The 18,605-nt window shown below is 34.1% G+C and overlaps 3 protein-coding genes across 3 annotated transcripts in view; 2 read left to right on the forward strand and 1 right to left on the reverse strand.

Moving 5' to 3' along the window:
* The first annotated feature begins 9,203 nt into the window (after positions 1-9,203).
* On the forward strand, positions 9,204-11,168 carry LOC139840182 (nascent polypeptide-associated complex subunit beta-like). Its single transcript, XM_071830409.1, has 5 exons — positions 9,204-9,271; positions 10,291-10,439; positions 10,528-10,584; positions 10,833-10,871; positions 10,972-11,168. Exons 1-5 carry the CDS (start codon positions 9,204-9,206, stop codon positions 11,142-11,144), a joined length of 486 nt encoding a protein of 161 aa, XP_071686510.1. The 3' UTR covers positions 11,145-11,168.
* Positions 11,169-11,989: 821 nt separating this feature from the next.
* LOC139841021 (F-box/kelch-repeat protein At3g06240-like) lies at positions 11,990-13,027 on the reverse strand. Its single transcript, XM_071831257.1, has one exon. It carries the CDS (start codon positions 13,025-13,027, stop codon positions 11,990-11,992), a length of 1,038 nt encoding a protein of 345 aa, XP_071687358.1.
* A 1,009-nt stretch (positions 13,028-14,036) lies between these two features.
* LOC139841022 (nascent polypeptide-associated complex subunit beta-like) overlaps positions 14,037-18,605 on the forward strand; it is a 228,624-nt gene continuing 224,055 nt past the window's right edge. The window contains exons 1-3 of the mRNA XM_071831258.1: positions 14,037-14,051; positions 14,133-14,277; positions 14,367-14,423. Of these exons, the coding sequence (XP_071687359.1) occupies positions 14,037-14,051; positions 14,133-14,277; positions 14,367-14,423 (217 nt within the window). The remainder of the gene's footprint in view (positions 14,052-14,132; positions 14,278-14,366; positions 14,424-18,605) is intronic.

Below are 18,605 nucleotides of genomic sequence, written 5' to 3' on the forward strand. Positions count from 1 at the left end.
GTCACTTATGGAAACGTTTTGTTTAATAGTTGTAGCCCGATGTTCTTGTTCTCACTTTGGTGAGAAGCGAACATTACTAATCCGTAAGCATAACATGCTTCTTTATGTTGCATGTTAGCCGCTTTTTCTAAATCACGAAGTCCAATATTCGGATATATTGAGTCAAAATAATTTCTTAACCCATTGCGTAAAATAGCATTTGGGTTCCCCGCAATATATGCGTCAAAGTAAACACATCATAACTTATGGATTTCCCAATGTGATATCCCCCATCTTTCGAACGAAAGCCTTTTATAAACCAAGGCATTCTTGGAACGTTCTTCGAATGTCTTACAAACTGATCTCGCCTTAAATAGTTGTGCTGAAGAATTCTGACCGACTCTAGACAAGATTTCATCAATCATGTCTCCGGGTAGGTCTCTTAAAATATTGGGTTGTCTATCCATTTTGTGTTTTTATACTGTAAAATAGACAAGAGTTAGATTCATAAAAAAAATACTTATTAATACAAGCAATTTTTACATATATCATAAAGCATAAGCACACTATATTACACCACACGAATACAACTATCTTATTCTGACTCGCTTGTTTCTTCTTCTTCGGTTTTGGTTCGTTTTGCCAAGTTTCTAGGGATATATGATGTTCCCCTAATACGAGCCGTCGTTTTCCACATTGGTTTAGAAAAACCTGGTGGTTTAGAGGTTCCCGGGTCATTGTTATAACTTAAGGACTTCGGGGGTTGACGATACATATAAAGTTCATCGGGGTTGGAATTAGATTTCTCTATTTTTATGCCCTTTCCCTTATTATTTTCTTTTGCCTTTTTAAATTCAGTTGGGGTAATTTCTATAACATCATCGGAATTCTCGTCGGAATCCGATTCATCGGAGAATTGGTAATCCTCCCAATATTTTGCTTCTTTGGCGGAAACACCATTGACCATAATTAACCTTGGTCGATTGGTTGAGGATTTTCTTTTACTTAACCATTTTATTATTTCCCCCACCGGTTCTATTTCTTCATCCGGTTCCGATTCTTCTTCCGGTTCCGATTCTTCTTCCGGTTCCGACTCTTCTTCCGGTTCCTCTTCGGGAACTTGTGAATCAGTCCACGAATCATTCCAATTTACATTTGACTCTTCATTATTATTAGGTGAGTCAATGGGACTTGTTCTAGAGGTAGACATCTATCACATAATATCAAACGCGTTAAGAGATTAATATATTACATAATATTCACATGTTAAAAATATATAGTTTCCAACAAAATTTGTTAAGCAATCATTTTTCAAGTAAACACGGTCGAAGTCCAGACTCACTAATGCATCCTAACAAACTCGATAAGACACACTAATGCAAAATTCTGGTTCTCTAAGACCAACGCTCTGATACCAACTGAAATGTCCCGTTCTTATTGATTAAAAACGTTCCATATTAATTGATTTCGTTGTGAGGTTTTGACCCCTATATGAGACGTTTTTCAAAGACTGCATTCATTTTAAAACAAACCATAACCTTTATTTCATCAATAAAGGTTTAAAAAGCTTTACGTAGATTATCAAATAATGATAATCTAAAATATCCTGTTTACACACGACCATTACATAATGGTTTACAATACAAATATGTTACAACAAAATAAGTTTCTTGAATGCAGTTTTTACACAATATCATACAAGCATGGACTCCAAATCTCGTCCTTATTTAAGTATGCGACAGCGGAAGCTCTTAATAATCACCTGAGAATAAACATGCTTAAAACGTCAACAAAAATGTTGGTGAGTTATAGGTTTAACCTATATATATCAAATCATAATAATAGACCACAAGATTTCATATTTCAATACACATCCCATACATAGAGATAAAAATCATTCATATGGTGAACACCTGGTAACCGACATTAACTAGATGCATATATAAGAATATCCCCATCATTCCGGGACACCCTTCGGATATGATATAAATTTCGAAGTACTAAAGCATCCGGTACTTTGGATGGGGTTTGTTAGGCCCAATAGATCTATCTTTAGGATTCGCGTCATTTAGGGTGTCTGTTCTCTAATTCTTAGATTACCAGACTTAATAAAAAGGGGCATATTTGATTTCGATAATTCAACCATAGAATGTAGTTTTACGTACTTGTGTCTATTTTGTAAATCATTTATAAAACCTGCATGTATTCTCATCCCAAAAATATTAGATTTTAAAAGTGGGACTATAACTCACTTTCACAGATTTTTACTTCGTCGGGAAGTAAGACTTGGCCACTGGTTGATTCACGAACCTATAACAATATATACATATATATCAAAGTATGTTCAAAATATATTTACAACACTTTTAATATATTTTTATGTTTTAAGTTTATTAAGTCAGCTGTCCTCGTTAGTAACCTACAACTAGTTGTCCACAGTTAGATGTACAGAAATAAATTGATAAATATTATCTTGAATCAATCCACGACCCAGTGTATACGTATCTCAGTATTGATCACAACTCAAACTATATATATTTTGGAATCAACCTCAACCCTGTATAGCTAACTCCAACATTCACATATAGAGTGTCTATGGTTGTTCCGAAATATATATAGATGTGTCGACATGATAGGTCGAAACATTGTATACGTGTCTATGGTATCTCAAGATTACATAATATATAATACAAGTTGATTAAGTTATGGTTGGAATAGATTTGTTACTAATTTTCACGTAGCTAAAATGAGAAAAATTATCCAATCTTGTTTTACCCATAACTTCTTCATTTTAAATCCGTTTTGAGTGAATCAAATTGCTATGGTTTCGTATTGAACTCTATTTTATGAATCTAAACAGAAAAAGTATAGGTTTATAGTCGGAAAAATAAGTTACAAGTCATTTTTGTAAAGGTAGTCATTTCAGTCGAAAGAACGACGTCTAGATGACCATTTTAGAAAACATACTTCCACTTGGAGTTTAACCATAATTTTTGGATATAGTTTCATGTTAATAATAAAAATCATTTTCTCAGAATAACAACTTTTAAATCAAAGTTTATCATAGTTTTTAATTAACTAACCCAAAACAGCCCGCGGTGTTACTACGACGGCGTAAATCCGGTTTTACGGTGTTTTTCGTGTTTCCAGGTTTTAAATAATTAAGTTAGAATATCATATAGATATAGAACATGTGTTTAGTTGATTTTAAAAGTCAAGTTAGAAGGATTAACTTTTGTTTGCGAACAAGTTTAGAATTAACTAAACTATGTTCTAGTGATTACAAGTTTAAACCTTCGAATAAGATAGCTTTATATATATGAATCGAATGATGTTATGAACATCATTACTACCTTAAGTTCCTTGGATAAACCTACTGGAAAAGAGAAAAATGGATCTAGCTTCAACGGATCCTTGGATGGCTCGAAGTTCTTGAAGCAGAATCATGACACGAAAACAAGTTCAAGTAAGATCATCACTTGAAATAAGATTGTTATAGTTATAGAAATTGAACCAAAGTTTGAATATGATTATTACCTTGTATTAGAATGATAACCTACTGTAAGAAACAAAGATTTCTTGAGGTTGGATGATCACCTTACAAGATTGGAAGTGAGCTAGCAAACTTGAAAGTATTCTTGATTTTATGTAACTAGAACTTGTAGAATATATGAAGAACACTTAGAACTTGAAGATAGAACTTGAGAGAGATCAATTAGATGAAGAAAATTGAAGAATGAAAGTGTTTGTAGGTGTTTTTGGTCGTTGGTGTATGGATTAGATATAAAGGATATGTAATTTTGTTTTCATGTAAATAAGTCATGAATGATTACTCATATTTTTGTAATTTTATGAGATATTTCATGCTAGTTGCCAAATGATGATTCCCACATGTGTTAGGTGACTCACATGGGCTGCTAAGAGCTGATCATTGGAGTGTATATACCAATAGTACATACATCTAAAAGCTGTGTATTGTACGAGTACGAATACGGGTGCATACGAGTAGAATTGTTGATGAAACTGAACGAGGATGTAATTGTAAGCATTTTTGTTAAGTAGAAGTATTTTGATAAGTGTATTGAAGTCTTTCAAAAGTGTATAAATACATATTAAAACACTACATGTATATACATTTAACTGAGTCGTTAAGTCATCGTTAGTCGTTACATGTAAATGTTGTTTTGAAACCTTTAGGTTAACGATCTTGTTAAATGTTGTTAACCCAATGTTTATAATATCAAATGAGATTTTAAATTATTATATTATCATGATATTATCATGTATGAATATCTCTTAATATGATATATATACATTAAATGTCTTTACAACGATAATCGTTACATATATGTCTCGTTTAAAAATCATTAAGTTAGTAGTCTTGTTTTTACATATGTAGTTCATTGTTAATATACTTAATGATATGTTTACTTATCATAGTATCATGTTAACTATATATATATCCATATATATGTCATCATATAGTTTTTACAAGTTTTAACGTTCGTGAATCACCGGTCAACTTGGGTGGTCAATTGTCTATATGAAACATATTTCAATTAATCAAGTCTTAACAAGTTTGATTGCTTAACATGTTGGAAACATTTAATCATGTAAATATCAATCTCAATTAATATATATAAATATGGAAAAGTTCGGGTCACTACACTCGGCCTCCCCCAAGGCCCAATCAAAACCCAAGTTTCATTTGTATTATTATGTTTAAATAATTGTAAGCCTCCCTCAAAGACGAAGTTTTAATTATAATATTATGTCTAAAATATGTAAATTAAATGACCCAACTTTTCATGTCTCATATAAGCCATTCTCATCTGTAAATCCTGACTTCGCCTCTGCTTGGCATAAAAACACGCTGGGACCAGCGTAAAAACACGTCGGGTGTCCAAAAATGGGACGCCCAACTATTTATAAAGGATGCATGCACATATTTTTATCATTATTCACCACTTTTTAGAGCTAGGAGCCGTAACCTAAACCAAATTCTCTCAAGTTCTTCAAGATTCATCGTCAAGTCACGATTCTGGACCAAAATCATGTTTTCCATCGCCATGATAATGCTCGGATAGGTTTTCTATTATCTCTTTTGATGAAAAATTGATGTTATGTGATTTCATTCAAATATTTCTGTGATTCATGATTTTTAAAGATAAAGTCGTTTGATTTATGAATTATCGAATCCGTCATGTTATCAACATAATATTGGACGTGACCCTACATACTGTGAGACTTATGAGCCTTATTAGGGAAACCACTGCCAATCAGGGATTAAGAATAGGTTGTAGAACTTCTAACCTCAAGAATCACCACAACATTACCGACAAATTCATCAAGATTATCAAGATCCGATGTATGAAGGGTCAGATGAGAAGAAAGATCAAATTATGAAGGCACACGTGAATCGAGGAATCTAAGTATCTAAAAAGTTGCTATTCGCCAAGAGGCCTTGGAAGCTTTCAAGAAAAAAAAAGGATCAATTGTTTGATAAAATGAGGAGAAGGGAAGAGTGTAAACCTCCAAGCACATATCAGATGGACTTTGATGATGAGTATGAAGTAACAGAGAAAATGGGTGACAAAAACTAGGTTCATGATGACATGGTTATTCAAGATCATATTGGTCCACTTAAAGAGTTTAGTCCTATCATGGTTTTTGACAAAGTTGAGAAGGGTATTGTGGAGAATAATACCACACCTTTTTCGTCAGCTTATGAAGATGTAACATCATCACCGAATGAAATAGAAAGATCTCAAGTCTTAGTCTTGGAGGTTTTGGAGTTACTTGATGAATGTGATGTCCTGGTGACACCCTTGAAAGAATCAAATTCTTGACTGGAGGAAATATATTAACCAATGGTGACTTCAGTTCATTGGAAGAGGTGTAAAGTACCGGCGACCAAAGATAAATATCTATTGCATACTACTCTTGTTGTGTCAGATAGTGGAAAGAGGAGAACAAGAACACGAGGGCGAAAAGATAAGCACTTTCTACGAATTGTAAATAACAATGTTATTAAAGTGTTCTCATGTAAGAAGATCATCTAGAGCTTTAGAGTTAGAGCATTAGCATATGCGGGAAATTCATTTGAAAAATGGTCGGAACCACCATCTCGATCACAAATCCGACTGCCTTGACAGGGAACAAGCTGCTCAATTATGGGAACGAGTCGTGTGCACGACTAGAAAATAAAAAATGCACCAACTATGTGTGGAGTTTGTAAGTTTTATAAACTTATATATGCTTTGTATTTATTTTGAACTTTGTGGATGTGCTCAAAATAAACCCTCACGAGACGTCATTCGTCCACTCGAGCTATCGAGTGGTTTAAAAGGCTTGTTGCATATGCTAAATGCAACCGAAATTTCTACGAAAGTGAGTTAGGTTTACTTTATATTCGTTTCTTTTTGCTTCTCTTGGTGTGCTGTTGTATGATAGTTTTATACGTTATGTGAGGGGGAACAAACTCAAGTGGATTGTTAGATGAGATTTCACGATTATGCTATTCTCAGTGGCTGGCAAATCAAACCCCAGTAATATTGCTCTTTTTCTTTTCTATTTTGTTTATTTTCCTCACTTTTGTTCAAAAATTGTTTTAACATGCGTACGAGGATGTAGCAGGGGGAAGAAAATTGCACATTTATTTGGCTTAGCTTGATTGTAATTGAAATTGTTTGTTTGATTGAAATTTTGTTTGCTTATTCTTAATTGAAATAGCTTTAGAGTAAATGCATTTTAATCGCCTAGGTGGTCAATTTTGAAATTTTTCTGGCTATAACTGAGATGTTTACCCATGAGAGCGTCCATAGTGATTAAGAATTAAATTGGAGTTTGGACTTTCGTCAGTGAGGTATGATATGATTAGTTGATTTATTAGTTAATTTTTGACCATATTAACCGTGTCCCGTAAATTCTAAGTATATAAATGCTCGAGGAAGACCGTGAATAATCAAATTGAGATCCTAATGTTGTGCCTTAGGTAATATGGATAACAAAGAAACACTTTAGGATTTTGAGCCATTATTATTTAATGCTAATTTTAAGCCATTCCACCATGTCGTTAACACTTGAATACATAACCAAATATATAGAGTGCTAGAAAGAGTTGGTTACCATTAAAAGCATGAGGCTTTAGAATGGAAACTGAAGTAAAACCAATTTCTCATTCATACCTTTATTTTTGATTATTAATGTCGAATTTAATCTTATTTTATCCTGTTTATATTAGTAATATTAGGTGACAATGCAACTCATATTTGCTCAGACATAATTGATTTAAATTAGAATTTCAGTTATAACTGGTTGTCATATTATAGCGTTTGTGGCCTTTTAATTAGTTTGACTCAGAGTGGAGGTTTCTTAAGTTAATCACCTTTGAGCTTCCACGATTTACTCATTAGTAATAAGTGCATAACAATAGTCATAACACTAGTTAATTTTTGTAGAGTTTTACTCCTTCCTAGGAAAAGGTTGAACGGAAATTCGTTATATCATAAGTCACGACAATGATATTCACCATATCCATCACTTCACACATCATCATATATATCATCGTCATCACCGCATTCTCTGTTTATTTTGAAAGGCAAGTTGTCGGCATCACTGAGAGGGGAATTAACCACCTTCGCTATCATTTGCCACACACGCACAAACTTTCAAGAGGAAACCCGAATCGCATTGCAGGAACCGATCCTTAAACCATCTCAAGGTGCATGCGGACCGGATTTGAATCCTAAATGGAGCTCCATATTCCAGACAGATTAATTAAGAGGGTGAAATGAGTGACGCTCGAACGCACGATCTTATCCCCAGTCCTAAACATAATGAATGTAAATACCACTCGGCTAGAAGCGCGGTGGTAACCACATTCTCTATTACATCACCAAATCTCAAATATATCACATTATGCATTTCTCACACACTTGATTATTCCTCTAACATTACGCAACCTGATGTATTGTTACCTGTTAGTATGTTAATTGTAAAAAATACTGTATTTTGTACAATTACACTACGATACAAGGTAATTATTGGGGCCGTTAATGAGCCGAGCTATTCGAGTGCGACTCGTTAAAAGATTGATTTGAGCCGAGTCTAAACGAGCTCGAGCTTGAACATATTTCGAAGCTCGTTTAATAAACGAGCTCGAGCTTCATATCTCGAGCTCGCAAGTATGAACTATCTTTTCATATATATACAATAAATAAATATTATTATTGTAATAATATAATATATAAGTACATAATAATACTAACTACACATATAATATAAATAATAGTTTAAATAATAATATTAATATTAATATTAATTAATATTATATTAATATTAAATATGATTATAAGTGAATAAAAATTACACAGTAAAATAATTATCCAACTATAAATATGAAATAAAATAAAAGTAAATAATTGGAGAAAATAAAGTGGTGTAATTAATGAGTCGAGTTCAAGCCGAGCTTGTAAAATATCAAAAAAGTCGAGAAAGATGTAATAAATCGAACCGGACTAAACTCAAAGTCTTTAAAATAAAACGAGTCGAACTCGAGATCTGTCCGACTCGTTTAAACCCCTGTGCTCCATACATTTGGTTTTATTATTTATTAGATTAGATTAATTAATTAAATTAATCGCTGTCACGATATATATTATGCGCCAAATACTGACGCTAGGGTTTTATCCGTTAATCCCTTATTTCAGTTCGTGTTCATCGCTTTATCTCTATACAAGCAAAGGTAAAATCCATCGCCTTCTCCAATTTAATAACAAATTTCGTTAATAAAATTGTCTAATTCATACTCTTTTATGTTCAGTTTGCAGTTTTGTTGATATATAGTAGAGTACGTTTGCTACTAAATAATGCAACTTTGTAGTTTAATCTATTAATTATAACTTCCTCATTTGCGATTGTATAGCATTTGATTTTCAATAGTCCTGTTTTTTGAATTAATTTGACTAATTCTTAACACGATTTTTTTTTTATTGAAAATCGTGTTTTTATGTTTTCAAGTAAGTGTATTTTTGTATGACACCTGAAGCAACTTAAGGATGCAGTTTTATATTTTGCTATGCTAATATAAAGCTAAAATATCCTTGCTTTGTGATTGTATGGCGTGAAAATAAACTAATGTTGATTATGTTTGTGAACTTACTTGGGTACGTGTAATTATTAACTTTGTGCCTTTAAAGTATATATACAAATATTTGTGGCAGATGAATGTTGAAAAGTTAATGAAGATGGCCGGTGCTGTTCGCACAGGTGGAAAGGGAACTATTAGACGGTATGTATTGTATGTCTCATTTTTGTGTGTTATATCTATGTTACTTCAAGTCCAAAGTTCTTATGTTGACATTGTTAACTTGCTTAGTGTCTGTAGATACACTTAGAATAGCATAGCAACCAAAAACTACATCAAGTTATTTTGTGTACATTATGCTTAGAGTTCTTATTACTCGATGAACAAAATCTTGGTAGGATACTGTATTTGCACACGATGCGTAAAAGCCTTGTTACTCAATAACAATTTTTTGGTAGGATATACAATAACGATATGAGGTGAGCTAGGAAAAGCTAAATGTGATAAAATGTAATCCAGGCTCAGTTAGCATAAAATTCTGTACAATTAGGAAGCCAGTAAGATAAATAAAAAAAAAAAAAAAAAAAAAAACATTCATGAATTTCCTTTTTTCTTTCATTTTGCACATAATTTGTTTTTGCTTGTAAGATACATCCACGTTTTCATAAGAACTGCTTGCTTTAAAATTCAAAGCAGAATTTTTTATATTATTCTGCAATCTGCACTTATTTACACTTAATCAGATACAAGTTGACAGTATCACAGTTATAAGTCTGGTATTTGATAAGTAGGGTACCTTTGAGACGTTTTGATTTGCTTTTCAGTGTTTCAACATGATGCTAATTGAGGTAAAAGAAATATATATTTATGCTAAAATGCTTTTCTTTACCTATAAATCTACCCTGATTGACATGAGAAATCATTTAGATTGATTTTTATTTATGGTAAAAATTATGATTAATGAACTAAAGTGTTGTAGGCGATAACAGGTGTTGAGGACTTGCACAGTTGAATAACCTTACAGGTCAAAGATAATAGGATCAGGGGATTCTAATTTTTATTCTTTGATATTTGTGTATCACGTGAATAATTAGTGGGTCAGCTGATCATATGTTCAATATGTGATCGACACCGACAATAAATGGATAAAAAGAATTTGTTCATATAACTAATTCCATATACATATCAATTTGATCTGAGTTGGGGTTTGGGTTTACCTACAGAAAGAAGAAGGCTGTGCATAAAACAACCACCACAGACGACAAGAGGCTGCAAAGCACTTTGAAGAGAGTAGGTGTAAATGCAATTCCTGCAATTGAGGAAGTTAACATTTTTAAAGATGAATCTGTCATCCAGTTCTTAAACCCTAAAGGTACCCACCCACTTTTTATTTACATTCTGTTTATATTTATATTTTACAGAGTAGGTATTCAATTACGACAATCTTCATTTGTCTGCAGTTCAAGCTTCTATTGCTGCCAACACTTGGGTTGTTAGTGGTGCACCCCAAACAAAGAGTATGTTACTCACTTATATTAAAATACTTTATGGTTATTATTTGTTCCTTTGCATTTGCCTTTTAAAAATTATTTTGGAGGTGGCAAAATGGATGGGTTGGGTAACATAGGAGGTTTCATGCAATACAATTACACTGGGTGACATTCTAAACATTTGAACCGTTTGTAATGTATTTGTATCACTCTTGCTTAGATGCATTATGTAGTTAACTCTTCAACAAGTCATTTTGGTTGTTTGTTTATTGTAGAATTACAAGATATTCTCCCCAGTATTCTGAACCAATTGGGTATGTCTAAAACTTCCAAATATATTTCATTCCATTTTATGTTTGGTTTAGGACAGTAAGATTGATCAACATTTGTAACCGCATGTGCTGATTTCTTTAGGACCGGATAACTTAGATAATTTGAGAAAGTTAGCAGAGCAGTTCCAGAAACAGGCACCGGGTGCAGGTGAAGGGGCTGCAACTGCACAAGAGGAGGATGATGATGATGAAGTTCCAGAACTCGTTGCAGGTGAGACTTTTGAAGCTGTTGCAGACGAAGGTAAAAAATCTTAAGGGTATTTACTAGGCACGGCGTGTAACTTATTATTATATCTGTATCATTTTAATGCACCTTTTTGTTTAAGCAAATATTCTTGTAATGCGTTTTGATGTTGCTTTGAATAACTTGTAGGAATATGTATGTTGTTTTATCATGTCATGGTGCATTTGTATAAGACATACATGCCTCTTTGTTGTTTCTGATATTTGATATATCAAAATCTTAATGTCCCCATGAACACTAAGAATCTAAGCTAAGTACCAGACAGTGCAAAACAATAGTGTTTGGAAAGTTAGTTCTTTTTTGTTTCAATTTCAACCTGTTTGACATGTTGAAATGAAACATAACTGAATCAACGAATTTATATAAGCAATAGGTCAAATGTATGACGTCTAATATAACACTTCTAACTGCAGATATTTTGAGAAAGGTTATTATAGAACTAGTATACCGTTTAATAACATAAGATAAAACAAAAGTGGCCATGTTCAAAACAATATAAAGACACAAACAACTAATCTTGAATCTAATAGGTGTAAGCTCTACAAAAACCATCAAGCCCAAAATACGATAAAATTGTAAAGACAGATCCATACATAAATGTTTTCTCAATTTGAATACTTGAAGAACATCGACAGTAAATATAGTTGGAATGTAAGGAAAATAAAGCAAACAAAAATTTCAAGATGTTTGCTGCTAACAATATACTACGAAATAATAGTCTGTTAATAACAACCCCCCCAAAAATAGTTGCATATAACTTGTAACAAGAAAGCTGGTCCATACCATCATGCATTAGAAGAAAGAAGCGTTAACAATATTAACAATAATAATAAGAATCCGCAACCGTTCATGAGAGCTAGAATTCACTTTTAGACGACTCCTCGCTCTTGTTATTCTTCTTTTTCATCAAGGGAGAAACTAGTGACTTGACAAATATAGGGGCACCAACATTTAACCAACTCTTCGAAGACATATGTTTGTTTCGTTTATGATCAAAAACTAAATGCCAAGTGTTATCTGGTATGAAATCGAGTACGTATGCACGAGTGACAGAACCATACTTATTACCTTCGTAATCACGTGGGAGCAGTTGCCAACCATTATAGCTTTTCATCACCCATGTTTGGCGGTGTTTAGCATAATAATCATAGCAATTGAATTCGCATATGCATAGATGTTCTTCAAACAACCCTAGTCTGTTTCGATGACCATACATATCAACCATGTCATTAGGTAAGGGGATTTCTTTGAATTTTTTTAGAGTTAAATCAAAAGAAAGAATAACTTTCTTCTTCTTCTTTGTATCATCCATAAACCAATGAAGCGCCCCATTGTACAAAAAACCACGATCATAAGTATTACGAGTAGTATTGTAAGTTAAATACTCGCAGTCTTCAACGAATTTCCATTTATTTGGTTTTAAAGATTTCCATTGATTTGATTTTAAAGATAACACTTGAAAGCGCATATGATGCATGGATTCCTCAAAGCCGACAACAACCTTGTAATCATCGGTAGAAGAATCATAACCAAAACCCCAACATAATCTTCCCCTATACTTGTAAGGAGCCATTGGCAATTGTCTAACCTCCCGAGTGGAAGGATTGGTTACTAATAATTCAGGTACATTATTAGTATTAGTAGAGATGCAAACAAGCCCATTACACGAACCAACCATCATACAATTACGCAATTCAATGTACTTATTGATCATTGGATGTAATCGGATTCTTAAATATCCATGTTCACGATTGCTACTGTAATTACGCTTAAGATGAGCTTTAACAAAATCATTAGATGATATTAGATTATACCATGACTTACAAACACTCTTGCATCGAACAACATCATCAACATGCAATCTTTTAAGTATCTCCTCAACCACAGCATCCATTAGAATGAAAAGAAAAATATGCTTTTAATTAGAAGAAAAAGAAAATTGCGTTTGATTTGGAAGAAAATAGCAGGATTAAAGATACATATATATACCGTAAAAGGAGTTGCCGCTTTCTAGGTTTTCTAGGAAGGTGTTTACGACCCGTTATTGGGCTTTAATGTTTTACAAATTACTCGCTCCGTCGCAATATTCTTCCCAATATTCTATATTCCACTTTTTACTATGTAGCAAATTAATTGTTCAATATTATAAATAGAATATAATAATGTTATAAAGGTTTTTTTTATTTTTTTTTTTTTATTTTTTTTTGTCTCTATTTAAACATGGAAGATGAAAAAATGGGTAAAAAGTAAAGGGTAAGATGTTGGTGATTTTAGTGTCATCCAACGTACATTTTAGTTAGTTGTGATTTACTTGAATGCAGGTGTTAGCTAGCTATACTTACCAACGGGTTCGGAGAGTGTGGGGTACACGCCCGTAAGAGTTGGCTACTAACTGTCGCGCAAAAGGCGGACGTCAAGGGGGCCGCGCCCCCTTGCGGGGTCCAAGGGGCAGCAATAGTTATACATTTTCGGTATAACAGTTTTTCCCGCCTAAAATGAAGGGATAAATCCTTTCATTTGTCTAACTGTTTTACATAACAGTTTTTGGACGTTTTTTTTTATCATTCATTCTGCATTCATCAACAAACAGAAAACACACACATACTCTCTAACAATTTGATCAGTGATTTCGTTGCCAAAAACACTGATTGCGTTCTTGTCTTATCACTGTAAAGATTTCGTGCAACCAAGGCAATCGTAGGGTCGAAATACTTTATAGAGAAAGTGAATACACGATTCAAGAACGAATCCGGCAATCAATTCATACCCAATTTCTAACATAAGACTGGAAAGTTAACAAAGAAGTATATGTGTCAATCAATTTTTTTTTTTAAAATTGTGTATTTTTTGTCTGAAGACAATTGATTTGGGACAGATGAATAATTAGTTGGTCAGCTGATCATATGTTCAATAAATGGGTAAAAAGAATTTGTTCATATAACTAATTCCATAAACATATCAATTTAATCTGAGTTGGGGTTGCGTTTACTTACTGAAAGAAGAAGGTCGTGCATAAAACAACAACCAAGGACGATAAGAAGCTGCGAAGCACTTTAAAGAGAATAGGTGTAAATGCAATTCCAACAATTGAGGAAGTTAACATTTTCAAAGATGAATTTGTCATCCAGTTTTTAAACCGTAAAGGTACCCACCCACTTTTTTATTTACATTCTGTTTATATTTATATTTTACAGAGTAAGTATTCAATTATGACAATCTTCATTTGTCTGCAGTTCAAGCTTCTATTGCTGCCAACACTTGGGTTGTTAGTGATGCTCCCCAAACAAAGAGTATGTTACTCACTTATACGTAGTATTAACTTACGTTGATGCTCATTTTTGGAGGTGGCAAAATGGATGGGTGGGTAACATAGGGGTTTTGTGCATTACAATTACACTGGGTGTCTTCTCACACATTTGAACCGTTTGAATCCTATAAAACAACAATCTAATTAATCTATTGAGTATTAAATTAAATGAGATGTATTAGCCACCTGTAATGTATTTGTATCACTCTTGCTTAGATGCATTATGTAGTTAACTCATTAGCAAGTCAATTTGGTTGTTTGTTTATTGTTGTAAGACCAAGTCCGAAGTATATATATATATATATATATATATATATATATATATATATATATATATATATATATATATATGCTGGCGATCTTCTTTTTCAGCATTGGGCCGCGGCGCGGCCTAAAGGCCCGCGATCGGCTAAGGTCTGGCGGGCCAGCTGTCTTTTTTTAGATATTTTAGAAGGGTATCTTGGTATTTTCACATTGGAACGAGTTTAAGGCCACTAGATCAGATCTTGGGGTGTCATTTACTCCACTTACTGTGGCGACCCGACAAAATCGACATTGACGGTGCCGTCTACTTACGTCCCGTTACGTGATCGTAAGTCTTTAAAATAACGTTTGACCAAAAATATGTCGCATTCATTTCAAATGTGAAGATTGTTTCAAAGTTTACAAGAATAGTTCAACCACAAGTTACATTACAATGTTAAGGTACAATTGAAACCCATGTGACACAATTTAATGTAAAGCCAAAAAACGCTTCATGTATGCAAGTATACTCAACATCCAAGCAAGTATCAAAATAGTGAGCGGAAGTATGTATCCCAAAACGTTCAAGGACCTGAGAAAAACATAGAAATCTGTCAACGAAAACGTTGGTGAAATCATAGGTTTTAGTAAGTAAGTACAAATGAACCACAAGATTTATAACATTGAAATAATAGTAAACCATTCTAAAATTTGTTATCACGAGCACCCAATTATCAAAGCTTAACTTTCCATCCATAGAACCCCATCACAATAGTGTTAGAACATACACTGTTTCTCGAAAATATATTTCATCCGTAGACGGTAGCGAACCGTCCGAATGAGAGTTTGTCAAACCCATATGGCCATACAACATAAGTTCTCGCTTACACCCGGCAAGTGTAACTAATGATAATCGAATTGAGGATTTTGTTCTAACTCGTATGTAGAATGTTTGTTTTCGTACTTGTGTTCACTTTGTAAAATGAAACGTTTATGTTTTCTCATCCCAAATGTAAGTTTAAAAGAGTAAAAGTGGAACTATGATCTCACCTTGAGTGCACGAGAATAAATATACTTCACAAAGTAAACGTGTGCAAGGACAATTGCTAGTCTTGACCTAAACAAGTAGGTTGTATCAATAACGGTAAACACGGTTGGTCAAAGTTGTTCAATTAGTCCTATGGCTCGTTACGACTCGATTATATAGCATGTGAATCAAATTGTCAAGTTTCATGCACGATACAAGTAGTTAAGCATGTTAGAACAATCGTATAAACATTTGGTTAAATTTGACTAAAAGTCAAACTTGGTGAAAGTCAAAGTCAACGGGGTCAGGTCGAGTATCCGACAATTTTTTCATGATGAGAAATCATATATGAGCATGTTAACCAAGTTTCATGTTAATTGGAGTTGCGATTAAGCGAGTAAAGAATCTATGAAAAAATAAAACACAATTAAAAGTGGCCTGGGCAAATGCGCGGTGCGCGCAGGTTTACGCGGCGCGCAACTAGGCGTGGAACCAGGTCAGGAATTATTTAAAGGGGAAAGCATCTGGATCTTCTCATTTGCGCGACGCGCTAAGGTATGCGCAGCGCGCATACCTGGAAAAATGCTGGTTTGCAGAAATTTTGCTAAGTCTCGAACCAAAACTCAATATAACATAACACATGAACCGAAAACCTTCAAAACGCATGCCATATATCGTTGGAAAGGTAATTTAACGAGGAACACAACTAAACATATTTCATCAATCAAAACATCACTTACAATAAACAAAACCAAGTTGAAAGCTCACTAATTGTCCACCATTAATGTTTTCAAGTTCATAAATGCACATTTATGATTCGGGAATTAAATGCATACATATCATACGCCGTTTTGTAGGTAATTACGCATAAAATACTATTATATACCCACAATTAACATTCTAAAGCATTCAAAGCATTTAATTTCCATTTTACTCCTATCAAACCCTAACCCAATATCACAAAATCAATAATCATGTTAATGAAGCATTCTTAATCAACCTACACAATTAATACATACACTTCTAACATCTAACAAAATTTAATCATCCAAAACCCAAGATTAAACACACCCATTTGACAAGTTCATGCTAGTTACTCAAAATAACAAAATCGAACATACAAATCATATATTCATGTTAGACTTGAGCCATAGACACTAATTAACACTTTTATAAGTTAAAAACATCAAGAACAAAGAATCTAGTGATTTTAGAAAGTTACCCAAACTTGATGAAATCGGTATGGAATCGAAGAGGAAGTTGCAAGGATTCCAAATATGTAATTTGTTTTGCAAAACACTTGCTAAATTGAATTTAGATGATGAATCTTTGAATTGGAGATTGAGAGAAAAAGATGAAAGTATTAAGAAAAATGGAAAAAGGAAAATGGATAATGAGTGGAGAAGGTGAAGTGTTGACTAGTTGACCTAGCCAAAAGTTTGGTCTTTTGGCAAGTTTAGTCCCCCAAGTTCGAAGCGGGTGCGTGAATTACCTAAACGAATTATTTTTAAAACGCGTATTAACGGAAGATGTTATAACTATATAACGGAATTTAAATAAATAAACAGAAAGTAAACGGAAAAAGGCGGGATGTTACATTACCTACTCCTTAAAATAAATTTCGTCCCGAAATTTAAGTAGGCGTAGTAGTCGTTGTTTCTTCCTCGAGATCTTGCATTTCTGAATCCGCGAATAAATGAGGGTATTTCTTTTGCATTTGATCTTACCTTTCCCAAGTAAACTCAGGTCCCCTTTTGGCATTCCAACGGACCTTAACGATCGGGATTCTACTTTGTTTTAGCATCTTGACGGAGGTGTCCACAATTTCAACTGGTTCCTCCACAAAATGAAGTTTGTCATCAATAGTAAGCTCTTCGAGAGGGATGACGACATCGGGTCGGCAAGACACTTCTTCAAGTTTGATACATGAAAGGTACGGTGAACGGAGCTCAATTGAGGCCGAAGGTCTAAACGATAAGCAACGGTTCCAACACGCTCCAAGATTTCGAAAGGACCAATATACCGCGGATTTAGCTTCCCACGTTTCTCGAAATGGATTACACCTTTCCAAGGTGAGACTTTTAACATTACGCGGTCACCGACTTGAAATTCGAGGTCATTGCGTCTTTTGTCGGTATAGCTCTTTTGACGACTACGGGCCGTCCTGAGCCTATCTCGGATTTGAACGATCTTCTCAGTTGTTTCATGAATGAGTTCGGGTCCGGTGATTTGTGTGTCGCCTACTTCGGCCCAACAAAGAGGAGAACGACATTTTCGGCCGTATAACGCTTCCAAAGGTGCGGCTTTAATACTCGCATGATAACTATTGTTATAAGAGAATTCAGCTAATGGCAAATGCTTGTCCCAAGCTTTTCCAAAATTGACAACGCAAGCTCGTAGCATATCTTCCAAAGTTTGAATTGTGCATTCACTTTGCCCATCGGTTTATGGATGATATGCGGTGCTCATGTCTAAACGCGTTCCCAACGCTTCTTGTAAGGTACGCCAAAATCTAGAAACAAAACGGCCATCTCGGTCGGAAATAATCGATAAAGGTACACCGTGACGGGCTACGATCTCTTTAATGTAAATTTGTTCAAGTTTTTCCATTTTGTCGGTTTCGTTCAAGGAAGTGGGCGGATTTGGTGAGACGGTCAATAATAACCCAAATGGTATCATAACCGCCCGTCGTTTTTGGTAGCTTGGTGATGAAGTCCATCGTTATTCTTTCCCACTTCCATTGCGGGATTTTGAGTTGTTGAAGTAACCCGGATGGCCTTTGGTGTTCGGCTTTGACTTTGGAACAAGTCAAACACTTGGAAACATAAGTAGCAACGTCCCTTTTAATGTTCGGCCACCAATATTATTCTTTAAGGTCATGGTACATCTTATTGG

Source organism: Rutidosis leptorrhynchoides, chromosome 4 (genome assembly GCF_046630445.1).
Source record: "Rutidosis leptorrhynchoides isolate AG116_Rl617_1_P2 chromosome 4, CSIRO_AGI_Rlap_v1, whole genome shotgun sequence".
NCBI lineage: Eukaryota > Viridiplantae > Streptophyta > Magnoliopsida > Asterales > Asteraceae > Rutidosis > Rutidosis leptorrhynchoides.

Bases quoted from the DNA above. Each gene is read 5' to 3' on its own strand.
- LOC139840182 (XM_071830409.1), top strand. From the start codon at position 9,204: ATGAATGTTGAAAAGTTAATGAAGATGGCCGGTGCTGTTCGCACAGGT. The intron at 9,272-10,290 runs GTATGTATTGTA...GTTTACCTACAG, and splicing joins GGAAAGGGAACTATTAGACG to AAAGAAGAAGGCTGTGCATA. The intron at 10,585-10,832 runs GTATGTTACTCA...TGTTTATTGTAG, and splicing joins TGGTGCACCCCAAACAAAGA to AATTACAAGATATTCTCCCC.
- LOC139841021 (XM_071831257.1), bottom strand. From the start codon at position 13,027: ATGGATGCTGTGGTTGAGGAGATACTTAAAAGATTGCATGTTGATGAT.